The following is a 22,349-nucleotide window of genomic DNA, read 5'->3' as shown; positions in this document are numbered from 1 at the left end:
GCCGAGCCGATCCGACCCGACCGGAGGCAGGCAGCGCCGTGCCGAGCCGAGGCGGTGCTGGCCCCCGCGCCTGCAGCAGGAGGCGCTGCCGGGCGCCGCTCCGCCCGCGCCGGGCTGCGGGCCCGAGTCCCACATTCCCTCTGCCAAGTGCCGGGGAGTGGAGGCTGGCCCTGCGCGTTCGGCTCCTCCTTCCTTCCCTCCCTCCCTCCTCGCTCGCCCAGCGAGCAAAGTAACTCCGGAGTACGAGGGGAGCCGGTGCCGCTGCGCTCGCCGCGCCGCAGACGGCTGCCCCAGCGGGCGGCACCGGGGCCAGCGGGCGCCCCGCGGTGCAAGCGGAGGGAGGGGGTCTCCTGGCGAGGCGCCGGGGCGGCAGGGCCGGGCGAGGAGAGCTCCGCCCGCCGCCGCCGGGCTGGCCCCGGCCTCTTTGGGAAACTTCTCGGCAAGTCGGCATGGGCAGGGGGGCCGGCGCCGCCGCCTCGCTACCGCTGCTGGCCCTGCTGGCCGGCTGCTCGCCCGCTCTGCTGGGGGCGGCCCGGGCCCAGCTCTCCGCAGGTGAGTTGTTTCTCGACGCCCAGGTGAGGGGCGGGCGGGGCGGCGGGGGTCGCGTCGTGCCCAGGGAAGGGAGGTAGGGAGGAGGAGGCGGGGGCGAGCGAGTGGCGCCCCGCCGGGACCCCGCTCCCGTCCCCGGGGAGCGGCGGTAGAGCTGCGAAGGGTCCGGCGCGGTCGGGGGCGCGAGATCCACGCGTGTCCGCAGGCTGCTGGCGCGGGGCTTGCAGGGGCAGCTCTCGAACTCCCCTTCCTTCCCCTCCTCCTCCCTCGGCCAGCCTCCTAGGTGTCGGTGGTGCTGGCGGGGGGGCCGGAGCTGCTGCCGCCCCTTTCCCCGCTCAAACTTTTCCCGGCGTTTCCCTGCCCGGCGCGGGGGGTGCAGCCCTCGGGCGCTCCCGGTCGCTTCCCTCTCCCCCCAGCGCCCGTCGCCTCGGGGCGGTATAGGCACGGCCCGGGCTGCCGATAGTCACCCCCACCCCAAAAAGTGGTGGGCGAGAAACGGGAGGGAAGGCACCGCACGGGGAACGGCGTCTGTTGTGTTTGAAAGCCGCCAATTTCTCGCCCCTTCCTGCTCCACCTCGGGGTGGGGGGAGGTTGCAGCCTGAAAACCCTCGGGGCCGGGCGCTGGGAGCCTGCGGCCAGCGGGGAGGTGTTGGCCCGGGGGGAGCCTCGGGGCAGAGCCCGCGGCGGGGCTGTGGCTGGAGAGGGTTTGGGGAGGAACAGGCAACGGGCAGCGGGGACTCCTGCCCGCCCCGAATGTCCCCCGGCCCCTCCGCGGTAGTTTGTGAAGCGCTCTTCGTTTGCTGGGGAGCGAAGCTGTGCCGTGAACGTGTTCTGATTGTGTGCGGTGTTCGGCGAGGGATGAGCTGAAGTGGGCTTCGGGCTCATGGCTTTCATTTTGTTCTATTTTATTTTCATTTATTTTAAACCAGCGCTTGCAATTACAGCGGGTTCGTCAGCTGGGCAAGCGTTTCAAGCCTTCATCGTGGGCTACAGGCTTGAAAACTGCCGTTAATAAAAGTATCTGCGCTCAGGAGACTTGGAAGCGCAGTTTTCCTTGAGGACTGATGTGTTAGTTAGGTGGCTTTGCCCTCCCCCCTTCCCTGGTCCTCCTCTAAATTAGTTTTTAAGCGAGGCGTTTGAGATAAAGCAGTTAAGAGGAGCCGTGTTGGTTTGAGCAGGTTGCACCCTTCCGATGGGGTTGACTTTGGGCTGTGTAATTTCATGTCTGCATATCAGAACGGTGAGGTTATGTAAGCAGCTACAAGCTTTCTACTAGAGGGTGAGAAGTGTACCGTGTACGCAGCTCGGATGGTGTGGGAATGGGTACAGTAACACATGCCCCGGTGTTAACGTTTTCTCATTCAAAACAGCCTTTGAAATCAGACAGATTCTTGCTCTGCTGTAACCCATCGGGCTAGTGTTAGCACCAAAGGTAACTCTTACGTAAAGATATTTGCCTTTGATTTTTTTTCTTGCCTTTCTTGCTCGTTTTTGCTTTCTCGAGCTTGCCTCACTGGTGTAAGAGGAGTAGGAAGTTCTGGTAACTCACGGGGTGTGTGGTGTTTTGCACTGACGATGTGGCAGGCAGGCAGGCAGCCCTGGGTGGTTTTTTTTGGTGTTGTTTGTTTGGTTTTTGAATTGCAAGCACAAGAAGCCAGTTTGATTCCGTGGAGCATCTGTTAGGTAAGCAGAGAAGAATGCTCGGTATTCTTCTGAGGAGAGGAGGTGAAGCTTGTCAAGGGTTTGAACAATAGCATCTAGGAAGTGTTTGATTAATTTATTTTTACAGCATGGTAGCAGCTACAGACTTATTTTTCTATTGGCCAGCATCGAAACTACTGATGTCTTGCAGTGCTCAGAGGCTTTTTAATTGGAGCTTCTTGAAGGTTTGGAGACACAATTGTTAGCAGCTGGTACTTTCAGTGTGCTCAGCTGAAGGTATGGTGCCCAGACTCCTGCTAAATAGGCTGAGATATCCCCAGGTAGGGAGCTGTGCCCTGCTGAGCACTCATTCATCTTGGTTTGAAGGGTCTGGATTTGTAACTACCACAGTTAGGTTTCGTTCCTCATTCCAAACCAGTCCCCACGGTGTGTCTGGTGATGATGAGACCTTTTATCCTGGAGGCAGGACGCACAGGTTGGCGTTTGTGTGCCTGTGCCAGCAGGGCCTCTCTACAGCCTACAATGAGATGTTTGGGGCACACGGCAGTGTGTTTCCTTCGTGGTCATCCCTTCTGTTTCCCGGAGTTAGTGGTTTCCAAGCCTCCTCCTTTGACTGGCTTCCCCTCTTCTCACCTGTACTTTTCCACCTAATTCATTTTCAGTTTCCCTTGTTTAACAAGTGTCTTTATTGTCTGGATGGTAAGAATTTAAACCTGTTAATTTTTCTTCACTGTTAATGAAGCTGTTAAATCAGCCTGGATTTTTCATCAATCTCTCTCACTGTAATGTGATTTCTTCCCCCCCCCCCCCCCTCCCCTTTTTTATGATGCTTTGTACTACCCCTGAGTGAATCTTTCCTAGGTGCAGAATGCTCCACAAAAACTTTTGATATGTTTATGAAGGGGTTGAGGCAAATTATGGACTAGGAATGTCTTGCAAGCTGGCTTTCCATAGAAGCCATAGAATTTTCTTATCCACAGAATGGTTTGGGTTGGAAGAGACCTCCAAAGGTCATCTAGTCCAGCCCCCTCTGCAGTCAGCAGGGTCATCCTCATCGAGCCCAGAGTCCTGTTGAGCCTCACTTTGAGCATCTCCAGGGATGTGGCCCCAACCACCTCCTTGGGCAAACTCGTTCCAGAGTTCCACCACTCTCATATCAAAGAACCTGTTCCTAATATCCAGTCTAAATCTGCTCTTCTCTAGTTTGAAGCCATTGCTCCTCTTCCTGTCACTCAGGCCTTTGTAAACAGCTTCTCTCCATCCTTCCTGTAAGCTCCCTCAGTTACTGGAAGGCTGCTATTAGGTCTTCCCAGAGCCTCCTTTTAAGCCTACATCTCAGGTGAAATGTTGGTTTACTTGCATGTACCTAAACATTCATCCTGTTCAAAACTGAACACCCGAGTGTCAAAACAAGGGCAGGAGCGTGCCTGCCAGGGTGGTTCTCTGCTTGTCCTCCTAACATATTCCAGGCAAGCAAACGAGAGACAAGAGGGAGGAGCAGCAGCAAGATAGCAAAAGGAACAAGACACATTTTGTGATTTGTTGCTCTCTTAAAAACTGTGCTGGGATACCATCCCCACCCCCTTCCCACGTAGTTCAAACACTTCGTATTTTGGCCGCTGTCTATTTCCCTACAGATGTCAAACAAGGGGGGGGAAAAAAACCCCAACACAACCAAAACAACAACAAAAATAAACCCAAACCCAAGCAGCTTCTCTCTGCTCCCCCCCCACACCTCCAAGCCAGCCATAATCCACAGTGTAATGTTTGCTGCTCTCTGTAGATGGTTTCTTTACACCGCTGCTTTCCGTGACCCTTCAACTTGGGAGCGTGCCTGTCAGAATCTAGGCCAAAATGTTTTGGCAGCCTGTTCTCTGTTGAAGTCTAGCTATTCCTTATATAGCACCTCCTTTCATCTGCAACTCCTACAGTTCGATAAAGAACAAGTTCAGCTTGTTTTTTGTTTTTTTTTCACACAACTCCATCACTTCAGACTTAAATTGATTCATTATTTTAGTTTTTATAAACATTATTTTTAGCGCTTTGCGTGATTTTTGCAGATTTGGAGGGGAGGGAAAAAGAATCAGGGACTTGTCAGGGTTGGAAGGGACCTCAAGGATCATCTAGTTCCAACCCTGCTGTGGGCAGGGACACCTCACACTAGATCAGGTTGCTCAAAGCCACGTCCAGCCTGGCCTTGAAAGCATCCAGGGATGAGGCTTCCATCACCTCCCTGGGCAACCTGTGCCAGGCTCTCACCACCTTTGTGTTGCTGGTTTGTGAGCCAGCTGGTGGAAAGCTGTAAGGCTCTGCCTTCCATGCTCTGTGGGTTTAATACTAAATGAAAAATGCAAGGATAACAATTCTAGCAACACATCAGCCTACCTGAGGCTATTCAGTTGTGGTATTTCAGCTCACATTGAGAGTTATGTCAAACATACAGTCCTCTGTTTTATGCCTGCACTTTATGAGAGTACAAATAAAAGTGGTCATTAGAGTTGTTATTTCCTCAGCCATTCTCATGCAGAAAGTAGCTGTGGTGTCACAAATGAGCAGGCAAGGGTAAATATTCCTGCATTCATCTGTTTTTTCCCCCTTTAGCCTCTCTTTAGGAGAGAATCTAACTCAGAAATCTGATATTCACAGAATCACAGAATATTAGGGGTTGGAAGGGGCCGTGAAAGCTCAGCCAGTCCAACCCCGTGCCAGAGCAGGGTCACCTAGAGCAGGCCACAAAGGAACACATCCAGGCAGGTTCTCAATATCTCCAGACAGGGAGACTCCACAACCCCCCTGGGCAGCCTGTTCCAGTGTTCTGCCACACTTTCCTCGTGTTCTTTCCTCATGTATCCATGAAACTTCCTATGCCTTTGTGCCCTTTGTGCTGGCATTGGGCATCCCCCAGCAGAGAGCCTGGCTCCAGCCTCTGGGCACTCACCCTGCACATCTTTATTGCCATGAATGAGGTCTCCCCTTAGTCTCCTCTTCTCTAAGCTACAGAACCCTCAGCTCCCTCAGTCTTCTCCTTCCTAAGGAAGATGTTTCCCTCCCCTAACCCTTTTTGTGGCTCTGAAGTAGAAGATACTCTTTCTTTTCTGAGAACTGTGTAATTAAGCTTGCAGAGGAACGAATGAAAAGCGTACTACGAGTATCTCAAGTCTTAAATTCATTATCATGTAGTAAAAGAAATCAAGGGGTTTGGAAATAACCTTGTAAAATGCTTTGAAGCCATTAAACTCAGATTAGCCCTTTGCTGTCAGAAAACAGCAGAAGTTCTCTTCCTTCTGTCTTTGAATGCTTGAATGTGCTACGGTTTGCATGTGCTGCACAGGAGACAGCGGTGCCGGTAGGTGTGCGTGCAGAAGGCACTTGCCAATAGTTCGGTGGTTTTTCCCTCCCCAGTCTGTTAAAATGTATCGACAAATCATCTGGAGGATGAGTGGAATTCAAAGTGAAGTTATTTTCTTGCATTCCCCCCGCCGCCCTGCTTCCCAGGTGTTTTCCTTCCCTTTGTGTATTCAGCTCCTCTCCTGGCAGTGTTGGCTCAGAGATGGCTTTTGGAGGCGATATTGCAATTATACAGTGTAAATAACTGCTCAAGGTGGAATTTTCCTGGCTCTGTCTCTGGTGGTGGGCTCTCAAGGGGAAGGGCTTTTGGCAAGGTGAGTTGAGTGCCTCTGAGTACTGTCTGTGCACTGAGGCAGTGTGCTGGTATTTAATGTTTTAAGTGGATTCTTGTCACTGTGATTGTGCCTAATGACGTCTTCAGCCTGGATTGCTTTTAGCATTAGCCTCACTTTGTGACAAGGAATCTCTGTGTTGTGTGGAAAAAGCTATGGCTCTTTATTTGTTGAAATTGCCAATTGTATTTAATATCTCTTGTATTAAGAGGTGGTTAATAATGTGTCTCAATTCACCTTCCTCAAGCCACGTGGAATTTTTTTCCACCCTCTCTCAACTACTCCTTCTCTTGTCAGAAAAGTCCAGTTGCAGCCGCTTGCTAAGCAGTTACCATTCCAATATCTTCTCATCCCTTATCAGCTTTCTCTCTCTTTCCCAGTTCTTCTTTGCTGAGTATCCAAGAGACAGCTGCCGATAGATTTACTTCGTGCTTCGTAACGATTTCTGCAGTGCGATTGTTTCTGGCACTTGCTTTGCTCTGCTGACCGTTTGTCCCACTCGTGGTTGTGAGCTGATGTATTTCTGGAAGGATTTCGTTAGTGAAGGGCTGAGATCTTGTGGTGAAACGATGGTCTGTGGAGTGGTTGTGTCAGTGGACAGCAGGGTTCTTGGGAAGGGCAGAGCCTTTAAGCAGCCCTTCTGGCGGGCAGAGAACTTTGGAGCAAGGCTCTGGAAGGACTCATGACCTCGTGCTGCATGTCTGAGAGAGAGAGAGAACCTCTTTAATGCTTACCTCTGTGGTCTGTCTCCCCTTTCTGAAATGCTCTTACTACAAGTGAGTTAAAAGGAGTTTATCCTCTTACATGCAAAGATTGGCAGTATCTGGATTAACAACATGCAGAGAGCTACAAACGCTGCTGTGTGGTGGTTTCTTGCTCTGGAGTCTTTCTGATGTCTTGGTATGACCTCTTTAGCTGGAAGACTTTTAGGTCATCTTACCTCTCAGGAGTTGGATTTGTCACTAAGTGTTAACTTTGCTTTGCATTAGCATCTGTTTGGGTGAAATCCCTCCTCTTCCTTTTGCAACAGGGATGCTGTTTGAACGTGTAACAGGAGGAAGCTTCCAAAACCATTACTTTAGTCCTGATAACAGAGTGGGGTCAGGACACACCTTGTGTTTTCTTGTGCTGATGAGATCCCATCTCTCATCGTTGGTTATTGTCATGGAAAGAAGCCTTTGTAGTGCTGCTGCCAGGAGTGTGCACTCAGATTTGGAGCCTCAGTTACACTCCACCAATGCCATTAAGCTAATTTAAGTTACTGCTGCTGCAGAGGGAGGCATCTCCATTGCTGGAGTAGCTCTCAGGTCTTTGCCAGTGCTGGATCTGGCCACCCTGTAGCCTGTGGGTGAGTTGGTTTAGCTTTGGGTGAATCTTCTTGGAGGAAAGCCGGGGCTTGGCATTCATTTCCTGTTGGTTAGTGAGTTTAGCTGCCTTGCAGATGTGTGGTCACATAAATGCGATGTACAGGAGGATGAAGACTGATGGTGGGCTGGCTGGGTTTGGCAGCAAGCTGTAATTACAGCCCAGCTCACATAAGGTGAACCTCTGTTGGTCTGAGTCACGTTGGCTGTGTGCTCTGCTCGCCGTGCAGCGCCTTGCTCACTCAAGGAAATGCAAAGAGGCAGCAGGAGGATACAAGGAGGGGTGGGAGGAGAGGTTTGGCCATCCCTCTGGAGCTGGAGGGGTTAGACTGGGTGAGGGTGGTTGAGGCTGTGTTGTGGCTGACTGCATGCAAACTAATGCCATGGTGCTAGTGTCTCTTTCCCTGCCATGCATCCTTGGGTAGCCTGGGCTGAAAGATGCTCTTTCATCACAGTGGGTAGCCAGGGCCCTTATTATGTGACTGTATGAGCAAGAAGTGGCCTGCTCATGGCACTTGGTAGAGAGCAGGGCTGATGGCAAGCAGGAGAGGCCTTGGAGGAGGTGGCACCTAGATACCAGGCTAGAATTAGAAGATGTTGTGACACCCAGTGTGGGGTGCAGCTGGAACCAGTTTAGAGCTGGCACCTTTGGTTTCACCTTTTCCCCTGCTTGATCCACCCCTCCCCAGCCCTTGGGGTGTTAAATAACATTGCCCATGTGGAAGTGGGTAGAAGAAGAAAAATGGCTGTGGTTTCTGAAGGCCAGGGTGAGCCAGGTGAGGAGTGGTAATCAGAATCATAGAACTGTTGAGGTTGGAAGAGACCTTTGAGGTCCTCAAGTCCAACTACTCATCCAGAGCTCACAACCCCACCACTGCTGCTGAGCCATTGCCACTAAACCACATCCCTCAGCACCACATCCACACATCTTTTGAACATCTCCAGGGATGGTGACTCCACCACCTCCCTGGGCAGCCTGTTCCAGTGCTTGATAACCCTTCCTGTGAAGAACTTTTTTCCTAACACCCAACCTGAACCTCCCTTGCTGCAGCTCAAAGCTGTATCACAGTATCACAGTATCACAGTATCACTTAGGTTGGAAAGGACCTCGAGGATCATCGAGTCCAACCTGACACCGCAGACCCCATGACTAGACCATGGCACCAAGTGCCACGTCCAATCTCCCCTTGAACGCCTCCAGGGTCGATGACTCAACCACCTCCCTGGGCAACCCATTCCAATGCCGAATGACTCGCTCGGTGAAGAACTTCCTCCTCACCTCGAGTCTGAACCTCCCCTGGCACAGCTTGAGACTGTGTCCCCTTGTTCTGGTGCTGGTTGCCTGGGAGAAGAGGCCAACTCCCTCCTGGCTACAACCACCCTTCAGGTAGTTGTAGAGGGCAATAAGGTCACCCCTGAGCCTCCTCTTCTCCAGGCTAAACAATCCCAGCTCCCTCAGCCTCTCTTCATAGGGCTTGTGTTCAAGGCCTCTCACCAGCCTTGTTGCCCTTCTCTGGACACGCTCAAGTGTCTCAATGTCCTTCTTAAACTGAGGAGCCCAGAACTGGACACAGTACTCAAGGTGCGGCCTAACCAGAGCAGAGTACAGGGGCACTATGACCTCCCTGCTCCTGCTGGCCACACTATTCCTAATGCAGGCCAGAATGCTATTGGCCCTCCTGGCCACCTGAGCACACTGCTGGCTCATATTCAGGTGGCTGTCGATCAGCACCCCCAGGTCCCTCTCTGTCTGGGAGCTCTCAGCCACTCCGACCCCAGCCTATAGCTCTGCATGGGATTGCCGTAGCCAAAGTGCAGCACTCGGCACTTGGACTTGTTGAAAGCCATCCCATTGGACTCTGCCCATCTGTCCAGTCGGTCGAGGTCCCTCTGCAGAGCCTTTCTACCCTCTAATTGACTAACATCTGCCCCTAACTTTGTGTCATCTGCAAACTTGCTGATGACTGACTCTACCCCTCCATCCAGATCATCAACGAATATGTTGAAGAGGACAGGGCCCAGCACTGATCCCTGGGGGACACCACTGGTGACTGGCCTCCAGCTGGATGCGGCACCGTTCACCACCACTCTCTGGGCCCGGCCCTCCAGCCAGTTCCTAACCCAGCACAGAGTGTAGTGGTCCAAGCCACGGGCTGACAGCTTGGCCAGCAGTTTGCTGTGGGGGACGGTGTCAAAGGCCTTGCTGAAGTCTAGGTAGACCACATCCACAGGCCTCCCCACATCCACCAGGCGGGTCACCTGATCATAGAAAGAGATCAGGTTGGAGAGGCAGGATCTGCCCTTCCTGAATCCATGTTGGCTGGACCTGAGCCCTTGGCCATCCTTCAGGTGCGCAGTTATTGCTGCCAGGATAATCTGCTCCATCACTTTCCCTGGCACTGAGGTCAGGCTGCCAGGCCTGTAGTTTCCAGGTTCCTCCATCCGACCCTTCTTGTGGATGGGGACCACGTTGGCCAGTTTCCAGTCATCTGGGACCTCACCAGTGAGCCAGGACTGGAGGAAAATGATGGAGAGTGGCCTAGCTAGCACATCCGCCAGCTCTCTCAGCACCCTAGGATGGATCCCATCTGGTCCCATGGACTTGTGGATATCCAAGTGGCTCAGCAGGTCCCGAACTAACTCCTCATGGATTTCCAGGGTATTACTCTGCTCCCCGACCCCAACGCCCAGCTCCGGAGACCACTCGTCCTGAACTCCTGCCTTGCTGTTAAACATTGAGGTAAAGAAGGTGTTCAGGACCTCAGCTTTATCCTCATCCTCAGTAACTGTGTTCCCCTCCAGGTCCACTAGGGAGTTCAGGTTCTTCCTGCCCTTCTTCTTATTGTTAATATATTTATAAAAATGCTTTTTATTATCTTTGACTGAGGTGGCCAGCTTCAGTTCCAGCTGGGCCTTAGCCTCCCTAATTTTATTCCTACATAATCTAACAGCTTCCTTGAACATACCTCGAGAAGCCTTCCCCTCCTTCCAAAGGTGATACAGCCTCCTCTTCCCCCTTAAATCCTCCAGGAGCTGCTTGCTCATCCAGGCTGGTCGCCTTCCCCGCCGGCTTGCCTTCCGGCACATGGGAACCGCCAATTCCTGTGCCTTCAAGAGCTCCTGTTTGAAGTAGGTCCAACCCTCCTGAACCCCTTGGTTCATGAGGGCTGGTACCCAGGGGACTTTGCAGACAAGTTTTTTAAATAGGCTGAAGTTCGCCCTTCGGAAGTCCAAGGTGGAGGTTCTGTTGGTGCTCCTCCCAATCTCCCTGCATATTGAAAACTTCACTATCTCGTGGTCACTGCACCCTAGGCAGCCTCCCACGATCACATCTCCCACCAGCCCTTCCCTATTGCAGAACAGCAGGTCAAGCAGAGCCTGGCCCCTGGTAGGCTCGCTTAACAGCTGTGTCAGGAAGCAGTCCTCCATTCGCTCCAGGAATCTTCTGGACTGCCTCCTCCCTGCTGAATTAAGTTCCCAGCAGATATCTGGGAGGTTGAAGTCACCAACAAGGACAAGATCAGATGATCTTGAGACAGCCTCCAGTTGCTTGTAGAACAACTCATCAGCCGCCTCATCCTGGTTGGGTGGTCTGTAACAGATTCCAATCAGGATGTCAGACTTGTTAGGTTGTCCTCTGATTTTGACCCACAGGCTCTCAACTACCTCATCTTCCACCACAAGTTGTGTGGCAGAGATTGACTCTCTAATAAACAGAGCCACCCCTCCTCCCCTTCTCCCTCGCCTGTCCCTCCTAAAGAGCCTGTAACCCCCCATTGTAGCACTCCAATCGTGGGTGCTGTCCCACCAAGTTTCTGAGATGGCGACTACATCATAGTCGCCCTGATGGATTAGGACCTCCAACTCCTCTTGCTTATTGCCCAGGCTGCGTGCATTGGTGTACATGCATCGCAGCTGGGTTCCTGACTTCTCAACTGACCCTACCTTGCGCCCTACTCTTACCTCTGCAGAGAGACCGATTGCCTCACCCACCCCCTTCAGACCTAGTTTAAAGCCCTCCTAATGAGCCCTGCCAACTCCAGTGCCAGGACTCTTTTACCCCTTCTAGATAGATGCACCCCATCAGGACCCAGCAGGTCAGGTGCAGTGAAAGTTGCCCCGTGGTCATAGAACCCACTGTACGGCCTCAATGGTGGTGCTGGGAATTCTGTAGCATGAGACTGAGCTGTTCCACCTCATTCTGTAGGTCAGAAAGGCCATTACTTCATGCTGCTTCCTGGTGAGCCTTGACTATAGGTGACTTAGACTTTAAACCATGTAGTTAAAACGATGCTAACTACCCTATTTGAAGTCACCTTACAGTGTGTGCTTGCCATGTAGTTTGAAGTCACTTCCAGTCTACTCTTTCCAGGAAGCTGTGTAGTTGAAAGTCATGTTTTATACATATTAGAAGCTAACAGAAACATTGAGATCTCCTCCTAAACAAGAAGCTAGCAGTAGTTGTGTCAACTCAGTGCTGGGTTTAAGCAAAGCAAGAAAAGCGAAGCCCCAGGCAGCCCCAGGATTTAAATCACCAAATATAACCAAAAATGGCTGTTTGGTGTAGGGTTTGTTGTAAGTACCTGAGGGTACTTGAAAAGCTGACATTGGTGGTGTGTGGGAGAACTTATAGTGGCTTCCAGTATCAGAAATGGGCTACAGGAGAGCTGGGGAGGGACATTTGACAAGGGCTGAGAGTGACAGGCTGAGGGGCAATGGCTTTGAGCTGGAAGAGGGGAGATTGAGACTGGAGATGAGGAAGAAATTCTTTCCAGTGAGGGTAGTGAGACACTAGAACAGGTTGCCCAGGAGGGAGTTTGTGGATGCTCTGTTCCTGGAGGTGTTCAAGGCCAGGCTGGATGAAGCTTTGAGCACCCTGTGCTGGTGGGAGGTGTCCCTGCCCATGGCAGAGGGCTGGAGCTGGATGATCTTTGAGGTCTTTTCCCACCCCAACCATTCTGTGATTCTATGAAGTAATGGCACAGTGCTGGGATTTGTTTTATTTGAAGGACCTCAGACTAAACATTCTGTGAAGTTATTAATCAATGTCATTTCTGCTTTGGATAGATAAAGTGGTTGTAGAACTGAGGCTGCTGGACTGAAGCCTCAGCAGGGGGGCAGTGGCACTTTGGGATGTGGTTTAGTGGCCACGGTGGTGTTAGGTTGATTGTTGTACTTGCTGATCTTGGAGGTCTTTTCCAACCAGAACAATCCTTTGATTCTATGTATCCTTAAAGCACTGTGGAGCATCGGATGGAGCAGAGAGAGAAGTGCTGGCCACTGCTGAAAGGGAGGAGGACCCCCCAGGGTTCAACAGCAAACCTTACAGCAATAAGGCCACCTTAGACTGCTCACTTGGAATCACTTCCTCAAGCAGAACAATCCATGGCTGTAAATGATTTTTCCTGCAGGCTTAAAACTGGGCACTGCATTAGGATTTTTCACTGGCAGAGCTGTGTTTGCTAATAGGTTTGTGTGGTGGTGGTGGTTTTTATTCCCCCTTCTGAATTACTCAATGGCAGGTGTGCAAAACAAACCAACCAACCTTTGAGTGTGGATGAGGTCTGAAGGATAGAATAGAATAGACCAGACCAGATTGGAAGAGACCTTCAAGACCATCGTGTCCAACCTATCACCCAACACCACCTAATCAACTAAACCATGCAACCAAGCACCCTGTCAAGTCTCCTTCTGAACACCTCCAGTGATGGTGACTCCACCACCTCCTCAGGCATTCTCTGGTGTAATAGTCCAGGGTTGAAAAGGACCCAAACAATATCTTCTTCCCCCTCTTACTCTGTTCTGGTGAAATCCCACCTGGAGTACTGCATACAGTTCTGGAGCCTCTATTACAGGAAGGATCTGGAGGTGCTGGAAAGTGTCCAGAGAAGGGCTCCGAAGATGAGCAGAGGGCTGGAGCTGATCTGCTATGAAGACAGACTGAGGGAGTTGGGGTTGTTCAGTCTGGAGAAGAGAAGGCTGTGAGGACACCTAATTGTGGCCTTCCAGTATCTGAAAGGGGCTCCAAGAAAGCTGGGGAGGGACTTTTGAGGCTGTCAGGGAGTGATAGGACTGGGGGGGATGGAGCAAACCTAGAAATGGGGAGATTGAGATTGGCTGTGAGGAAGAAGTTGTTGGCCATGAGGGTGGTGAGAGCCTGGCCCAGGTTGCCCAGGGAGGTGGTGGAAGCCTCCTGCCTGGAGGTGTTTGCAGCCAGGCTGGATGTGGCTGTGAGCAACCTGCTGTGGTGTGAGGTGTCCCTGTCCATGGCAGGGGGGTTGGAACTGGCTGAGCCTTGAGGTCCCTTCCAGCCCTGACAGTTTTATGATTCTGTGGATGTTAAGTGGCTTTAACATGTAAAAACTTGTTTTAAGCTAGAAGGTGCTGTGTATGGGCTTGTCAGGCATTAGCTCTTTCTCAGAAGAGTGAATGTCCATGGGATTGGCTGATACTTATGGTAATGCACCCAGAGCATGCCTCAGTGCAAGCACCGAGAGGCTTCATTTCTTGAAGCTGGGCGCTGTGTGATGATTAAATCCTTTGCTCACTACCACAGGTAATAGGAAGCTCTATTATTTTTTTTCCCCTCTTTTATTTTGTTTTTATCAGCCAGTCTGTGAAAGATCAGACCCTTCACTTTGCCAGGGAGTCATTTATTTCTCCTGCCATTCACTAAAAACATGTGATTACATTATTAATTGACTAGCAGAGGAGAGCCGTTGCTCAACTGCCCTGCCATGAACTTAATTCCCCTGCCTTATGAGACAGTGTGGGATACTTTCAACCCAAGTGCTGCTGCAATTAAATTATGGTATGTTCATTCTAATTATTACATGCTGGTGACTCAATTTGTTGAGGTGGAGCTGTGGGCCTGCTTTTGTGTGTAAACACTTGTTCTGGAACAAGAAGAGTGACTGATGAATATTAACCAGAAGGAAAGGGAGAGGGGTGGGGAAAAAAAAGGAGGCATGGAAACCCAATCATGGCTGGAGTCCAAATCAATTCAAAACACCTCAGGAGGAGAAATTTTGACTGGATACCTGACTTCTGGAATTACTCTTTTGTTAGTTGTGCTGTGTGTTGGTTTTTAAATCAGTTTTATGTTATGTTTATCTAAATCCATTTATTTAAGTACTTTAAATCTGTTTTGACTGGATACCTGAACTCTGGAATTACTCTTTTGTTAGTTGTGCTGTGTTTTGGGTTTTAAATCTCTCTTACTTGATGGTTTATTTAAATCTTCTTATTGAAGTATTTGAAATCTAGTTTGACTGGGTACCTGGTTTCTGGGATTGCTTTTGGTAGTTGTGTTGTGTTTGGGTTTTAAATCTATTTTATGTTATGTTTATCTAAATCCATTCCTTTAAGTACTTTAAATCTATGTTGACTGGATACCTGACTTCTGGAATGACTCTTTTGTTGTGCTGTGTTTGGTTTATTAAACCCATCTAATTTTAAGTTCATTTAGAATAGAATAAAGCAGGTTGGAAGAGAGCTTCATGATCTTTGTGTCCAACCTATCACCCAACACCACCTAATCAACTAACCCATGGCACCAAGCACCCTGTCAAGTCTCCTCCTGAACACCTCCAGTGATGGTGACTCCACCACCTCCCTGGGCAATCACTCTCTCTGTGTAGAACTTCCTCCTAACCTCCAGCCTAAACCTCCCCTGGTGCAACCTGAGACTGTGTCCTCTTGTTCTGGTGCTGCTTGCCTGGGAGAAGAGACCAACCTCTGCCTGGCTACAACCTCCCTTCAGGGAGTTGTAGGGAGTGATAAGGTCTCCCCTGAGTCTCCTCTTCTCCAGGCTAAGCAACCCCAGCTCCCTCAGCCTCTCCTCACAGGGCTGTGTTCCAAGCCCCTCACCAACTTTGTTGCCCTTCTCTGGACACCTTCCAGCAACTCAACCTCCTTCCTAAACTGAGGAGCCCAAAACTGGACACAGGACTCAAGGTGTGGCCTACCCAGTGCAGTGTACAGGGGCAGAATGACCTCCCTGCTCCTGCTGGCCACACTCTTCCTGATGCAGGCCAGGATGCCATTGGTCCTCCTGGCCGCCTGGGCACACTGCAGGCTCATGTTCAGCCTGCCATCGACCAGCACCCCCAGGTCACTCTCTGCCTGGCTGCTCTCAGCCACTCTGACCCCAGCCTGTAGCACTGCCTGGGGTTGCTGTGGCCAATGTGCAGCACCTGGCACTTGGATGTGTTCAATCTCCTGCCCTTGGCCTCTGCCCATCTGTCCAGCCTGGCAAGGTCCCTCTGCAGAGCCTCTCTGCCCTCCAGCAGATCAACTCCTGCCCCCAGCTTGCTGTCATCTGCAAATTTAATGCTGATGGACTCGATGCCCTCCTCCAGATCATCAATGAAGATGTTAAAGAGCACAGGGCCCAGCACTGATCCCTGGGGCACACCACTGGTGCCTGGCTGCCAGCTGGCTGTGGCACCATTCACCACCACTCTCTGGGCTCAGCCTCCAGCCAGTTCCTAACCCATTGCAGTTTGCTCCCATCCAAGCCAGGGGCTGACAGCTTGGCCAGGAGTTTGCTGTGGGGGATGGTGTCAAAGGCCTTGCTGCAGTCCAGGCAGACCACATCCACAGCCTGCCCCACATCCACCAGGCAGTCATCTGGGCATAGAAGGAGATCAGGTTGTTCAGGCAGGACCTGCTCTTCCTAAATCCATGCTGGCTGGGATCCTAGATACAAGGAATAAAGGCAAAAATAGTATTTAAGTTCTGAGATTCTCTTTTAATCCTCCTAATTTCAGTTTATTTATCTGTTTTAGTCCTTCAGGTCAGAAACAGAGGCAGGGGTGTGGGGAGAAATGGTCGTGAGCTTCAGATGTCTTGCAGCCATGTTTCAAATTTCTTGCCAGGATATATTTCACATTCTGAATATTGTTTTATTCCCAGAATTGGTTTGGTTGGAAAAGACCTTTTAAGATCATTAAGTCCAAGCATTCTGTAACCCAACAAGTCTGGTGCTAAACCGTGTCCCGTAGCGAAACACATCTCTGTGTCTTTTGAACACCTTCAGGGATTCCTTCACTCTCTTCTCAGGTTTTGGCATGTTGGGTGTTTATTAAGAGGTCATCAGGTCACCCATGGTTTGTCTTACAACTGAGTCAGTTAGTTAGAATTAGTTGGTGGAATATTTCTCAGCACAATATTTGGGCCAGTGAAGTGGTTTGAAACACGCAGGCTCTTGGCACGTGGCACTGAGAGGGGATCTGATCAGTGTCTATCAATATCTGAGGGGTGGGGGTCAAGTGGAGGGGGCCAAGCTCTTTTTGGTGGTGCACAGGAATAAGGCAAGGAACAATGGATACAAACTGGAACAGAGAAGGTTTCAGCTCATCATGAGGAGAAACTTCTTTACAGTGAGGGTGGCAGAGCCCTGGAGCAGGCTGCCCAGAGGGGTTGTGGAGTCTGCTTCTCTCTGGAGGCTTCCACACGCCACCTGGATGCATTCTGTGCAGACTACCCTGGGTGATCCTGCTTTTGGCAGGGGGGTTGGGCTCAATGATCTCTGGAGGTCCCTTCCAACCCCTAACAATCTGTGATTCTGTGAAAATGAGGAATATGCTCTTAAGGGCCATGAGGATGAGCAGAGGGCTGGAGCTGCTCTGCTGTGAGGACAGACTGAAGGAGTTGGGGCTGTTCAGTCTGCAGAAGAGAAGGCTCTGAGGTGACCTCATTGTGGCCTTCCAGGATCTGCAGGGGGCTACAGGAAGGCTGGGGAGGGACTGCTCAAGGTCTCAGGGAGTGATAGGACTAGGGGGAATGGAATGAAGCTGGAGGTGAGGAGATTCAGGCTGGAGGGGAGGAGGAAGTTCTTCCCCATGAGAGTGGTGAAGCCCTGGAATGGGTTGTGCAGGGAGGTGGTTGGGGCCCCGTCCCTGGAGGTGTTTAAGCCCAGGCTGGATGAGGCTCTGGGCAGCCTGATCTAGTGTGGGGTGTCCCTGCCCATGGCAGGGGGGTTGGAACTAGATGATCCTTGTGGTCCCTTCCAACCCTGACTGATTCTATGATTCTATTACGAGAGTGGAGTCTTGTCCCTTAGCCATTAATTGGAAAAATGCTCTCATTTGATGTTTTGTCACATTATTATGTTTGTGTTATCTGTGTGGTATTAAATTGGAGTAAAAGCACAATGAGGAGTATCAGTTGCCTCCTTTTTCCTCGCATTACCCTGTTTACCTGGTCTTTTAAATCCAAAAGCTCTCAGCAGCCAGGAGAGCAGTGAAGAAATGTGGCTGAGTTCATGACTTCCTGCAGCAGAGAGAAGCTCTCAGTGCTGTCTGCTTAAAATGCTTCAGAGGGACAATTTGTTAAAACCTCATGATCTGCAATCCTAAAAGTAGTTTTATGTTTTGCCCAGCTTCTGATTCCTCTGGAAGAAATGCTGTTTAAATATACATGGAATCACAGAATGGTAGAGATTGGAAGGGACCTCTGTACAGTGAATCCAACCCCTCTGCCAAAGCAGGATCACCTAGGGCAGGTCTCACAAGAAAGCATCCAGGCAAGGCTGCAGAGGGACTGTTTCCAAAGGCCTGCAGTGATGGGACTGGGGGCAATGGTTTGAGATTAGAGCAGAGCAGATTTTGCTTGGATATTAGGAACAAGTTCTTCACCATGAGGGTGGTAGAACACTGCAACAGGTTGCCCAGTGATGTAGTTGAGGTCCCATCCCTTGAGCTATTCAAGGTGAGGCTTGACAAGGCTCTGAGCAGCTTGATCTAGTGGAGGATGTCCCTGCTGACCTGCAGAGAGGATAGACTGGATGACCTTTGGAGAGGTCCCTTCCAACCCAAACCATTCTATGACTCAGTGTTCAGTTTTTCAGACTAAGAAAACATTCCAGCCAGAGAGGCTTTTCCTCTTTTTCACAACCAAAATGTAATCTTTTCAGTCTTTCCCTTATGCAGTCCAGAAGAGCCAAACAAATGCTCTGTTTTGTTGCTCAGTTTGTGCTAGTAATCCATTCTGAGCGAACCTGTGAGGATATGAGAAACTGCAAGCTAATTCCACAGGCCTGCCAGCTCTTCAGTGTGTGAATGCTTCACGTGTGCAGCCTTGTTCAGTGCAAAAAAACCCTTATATATAGAGAGAGAGAGAGGGACCTGGGGGTACTGATTGACAGCTGCCTAAACATGAGCCTGAAGTGTGCCCAGGTGGCCAAGAAGGCCAAGGGCATCCTGGCCAGCATCAGGAAGAGTGTGGCCAGCAGGAGCAGGGAAGTCCTTGTGCCCTGTGCTCAGCACTGCTTAGGCCACACCTTGAGTCCTGTGTCCAGTTCTGGGCTCCTCAGTTTAGGAAGGAGGTTGACATGCTGGAAGGTGTCCAGAGAAGGGCAACGAAGTTGGTGAGGGGATTGGAGCACAGCCCTGTGAGGAGAGGCTGAGGGAGCTGGGGTTGTTTAGCCTGGAAAAGAGGAGGCTCAGGGGAGACCTTCTTGCTCTCTCCAACTCCCTGAAGGGAGGTTGTAGCCAGGTGGGGGTTGGTCTCTTCTCCCAGGCACCCAGCAGCAGAACAAGAGGACACAGTCTCAAGTTGTGCCAGGGGAGGTTTAGGCTGGAGGTGAGGAGGAAGTTCTTCCCAGAGAGAGTTGTTAGCCATTGGAATGTGCTGGCCAGGGAGGTGGTGGAGTCCCCATCCCTGGAGGTGTTCAAGAGGGGATTGGATGTGGCACTTGGTGCCATGGTTTAGTCATGAGGTCTGTGGAGACAGGTTGGACTTGATGATCCTCGAGGTCTCTTCCAATCTTGGTGATTCTGTGATAGATAGATAGATATGTAGAAATGTTTCCTGAGTTTGTAAGTCTCTGTGGGTTGGCTTTCCTCCTCCTCGCTGCCTTCTCTTGCAGTAGTGTGGCAAACTAACCCCAGTCAAGACAAGCCTTCCTTCATCTCCTTGCTACACACATATATGAAGCTGTAATTTGTGTACATATGTAAGTGCAGAGTAAGGGCAGGCTCCAGGTGAGAGCAAAACCTTTGGAGTGCAATGATCTGGATTTCTAAATGGGTTGAAACAAAGCTTGGTAATGAAAGGGAATAGAATTCCCCTGGTAAACACAGAGTGAAGAGATGGGTGTAATGGCATGGAATGGAAAGAGGAGGGGTTTTTTCTTCACTGGCTGGAACCTGGCAGTGAGAAATTGTCAGCCAAATTGACTTTCTTAGTATTGGCTTGTAGTATCACACTACCTGTGGTGATTCTGTGATTCTCATTCTGTTAGTAGTTGCTGAGTTTGGATGCTGTTAATGGCCAAGCTGTTCAGCTTTTTTCCTGTGGTGAACTCAGTGTAATCACAGAATTGTCAGGGTTGGAAGGGACCCCAAGGATCAGCCAGTCCCAACCCCCCTGCCAGGGCCAGGGACACCTCACACTACAGCAGGTTGCTCACAGCCACATCCAGCCTGGCTGCAAACACCTCCAGGCAGGAGGCTTCCACCACCTCCCTGGGCAACCTGTGCCAGGCTCTCCCCACCCTCCTGGGGAACAACTTCTTCCTCACATCCAATCTCAGTCTCCCCATTTCTAGTTTTGTTCCATCCCCCCCAGTCCCATCACTCCCTAACACTCTCAAAAGTCGCTCCCCAGCTTTCTTGTAGCCCTCTTCAGATCCTGGAAGGCCACAACCAGGTCTCCTCAGAGCCTTCTCCTCTCCACACTGAACAGCTGCTTAAGCAGGAGCGAGTTGCATTCTGAGGTGCTGTGTTGTTCTCAGCACTTTTCCCTTTTGCTTTTTTCCCTTCCCCCTTTCCTTTCCTTTGAAATCCCTGTGTACCAGTTTGGTTAAATACTGCAGGGTAGGTTCACATCACCACCTGAGTCATCTGGAAGGCATGAAGTGCTTCCAGGTCTGCAGCCCTTTCCAGGGATGAGCCAGTTCCTCGCTGCTCTGTGTCCTGTGCCTGCACAGCAGCAGTTAACCACCAGGCTCGGTTTATAGGTTGTTTTAAACACACTGAAGTAGAAACACTAAACAGTTTTCTTGGGGGTGTTGGCTGTCCCCTCGGGCTTACTTATCTGTGTTGCTTGAGTTTGTACTCCAAATGTGCAGTTCTTCTGCTGATTTATTGGTGTTTCTGTCAACTGTTCAACAAGGAGTTGCCTTAAGTGACCAGCATTTGGGAAGGGTAAGATTTTACTCTTGTTTGGAGAGGCTGCACAGATGTTTTTTACGAGCCTTCAGCAGAGGGGAGGCTCTGCATCACTTTCAATTTGACAGGAAGCATGGATTTGGAAATCATTGGGGCTGAGCTTTGTGGGCTGGGGGATGAGGCTGTGAACCTGGAAGAGTAGCATTTGTGATTAATGGTGAAATGTATGGAGCCTTGGGTAGGAATACTGAAGTAATCTGTTGGATGGTGATAGTGTCCAGATGTTAACTATAAACATCTCCCTCTGTTTGCTTAAGCATGGAAATGGGAATGGGGAAAAAAAAAAGGATAGATAGCTTGTGTGTCAGGGAAAGGGGTTTTGGACATCCATTACTTGAAATACCTATTCCTCACCTGTCAGCTGCAATCAGCCTTGAGTAATTGAGAGGGCAGTCTTATTCTGGGATGTTGAAATGAAGAGAATTAGAAAGAAAACCTGTTTGAAGGGAGTGAATGCATGTTTAAAACCCACACAGAGCAGCCCTTGCACTTGAGTGTGAAGTGTTTGCATCGTGACCCTACAGCTAAGAAGTTAGGCAGCTGGGAGCTGAAGCAAATGCCAGAGAAAGTCACAGAATTACTGAGGCTGGAATAGACCTCTGAGGTCATCAAGTCCAGCCTATGACCTCTTCTTGTCACAAGTAGCCTGGGAGAAGAGCCTGACCTCCACCTTACTGCAGCTTCACTTCAGGTAGTTGGAGTGTGTGGCAAAATTCAAGATGCAAAAGGTGGATTGAAAAATCAAAGTCAAACACATGGGATCATAGAATGGGTTGGGTTGGAAGGGACCTTCAAGACCATCTAGTTCCAACCCCCCTGCCTTGGACAGGGACACCTCCCACTAGCCCAGGTTGCCTAAAGCCTCATCCAGCCTGATCTAGAACAGTTCCAGGGATGAGGCATCCACAACTTCTCTGGGCAACCTGTTCCAGTGTCTCACCACCCTCAAAGTAAAGAACTTCCTTATGTCCAACTTAAATCTGCCCTGCTCCCGTTTCAAACCATTGCCCCTTGTCCTGTTGCTCACTGCAAACCCTTCTAAACAGTCCCTCTCCAGCCTGCCTTTGGGTCCCCTTTCAGGTACCGGAAGGCTGCTCTAAGGTCTCCCTGGAGCCTCCTCTTCTCCAGGCTGAATAACCCCATCTCCCTCAGCTTGTCTTCGTGGGAGAGGTTCTCCAGCCCTCTGATCATCTTTGTGGCCCTTCTCTGGACCCTTCCCAACAGTTCATGCCATTTTGTGCTGGGGGCCCTAGAACTGGATGCAGTGGAGTCTCAGTAGAGCAGAGGGGCAGAATGCCCTCCCTTGACCTGGTGGCCCACACTGCTTTCAATGCAGTCCAGGATGCAGCTGGCAACCCAGGGCACAGTTGCCCCATACTTTTTGCTGCTCTTCAGCTTTTGGTACTTCAGGAATAACTCCTGTTTGATCATGATCTTGTTACATTAGCAGTTGTACTTACTGTTGCCCACAAACCCCTACAATTCCAGCCCCTCTGGACTTGCTGGCTATTTGCTGTTGGTTATTGACAGAGTAAACAGGTCAGAGAACCACCCCAACACAGTTATCATAGTATCAGTCAGGGTTGGAAGGGACCACAACGATCATCTAGTTCCAACCCTCCTGCCATGGGCAGGGACACCCCACACTAGATCAGGCTGCCCAGAGCCTCATCCAGCCTGGCCTTAAACATCTCCAGGGACAGGGCCCCAACCACCTCCCTGCACAACCCATTCCAGGGCTTCACCACTCTCATGGGGAAGAACTTCTTCCTCCCCTCCAGCCTGAATCTCCCCACCTCCAGCTTCATTCCATTCCCCCTAGTCCTATCACTGCCTGAGATCCTGAGAAGTCCTTCCCCAGCCTTCCTGTAGCCCCCTTCAGATCCTGGAAGGCCACAATGAGGTCACCTGGGAGCCTT

The 22,349-nt window shown here is 50.7% G+C and overlaps 1 protein-coding gene across 9 annotated transcripts in view; it reads left to right on the top strand.

The window, feature by feature from the left end:
* Positions 1-229: 229 nt before the first annotated feature.
* The window catches only part of PTPRK (protein tyrosine phosphatase receptor type K), a 595,004-nt gene continuing 572,884 nt past the window's right edge, over positions 230-22,349 (top strand). For all 9 annotated transcript variants that reach the window (XM_068167885.1, XM_068167878.1, XM_068167884.1 and 6 more), the window contains exon 1: positions 230-552. In XM_068167885.1, the coding sequence (XP_068023986.1) occupies positions 450-552 (103 nt within the window). In that variant the 5' untranslated portion in view covers positions 230-449. The remainder of the gene's footprint in view (positions 553-22,349) is intronic.

This window comes from Melanerpes formicivorus, unplaced genomic scaffold, assembly GCF_026170545.1.
Source record: "Melanerpes formicivorus ecotype bairdi unplaced genomic scaffold, bMelFor1.0.p_v2 SCAF_124, whole genome shotgun sequence".
NCBI lineage: Eukaryota > Metazoa > Chordata > Aves > Piciformes > Picidae > Melanerpes > Melanerpes formicivorus.
Note: the sequence above shows the minus strand (reverse complement) of the source record. Positions and strands in the feature narration are given on the sequence as shown.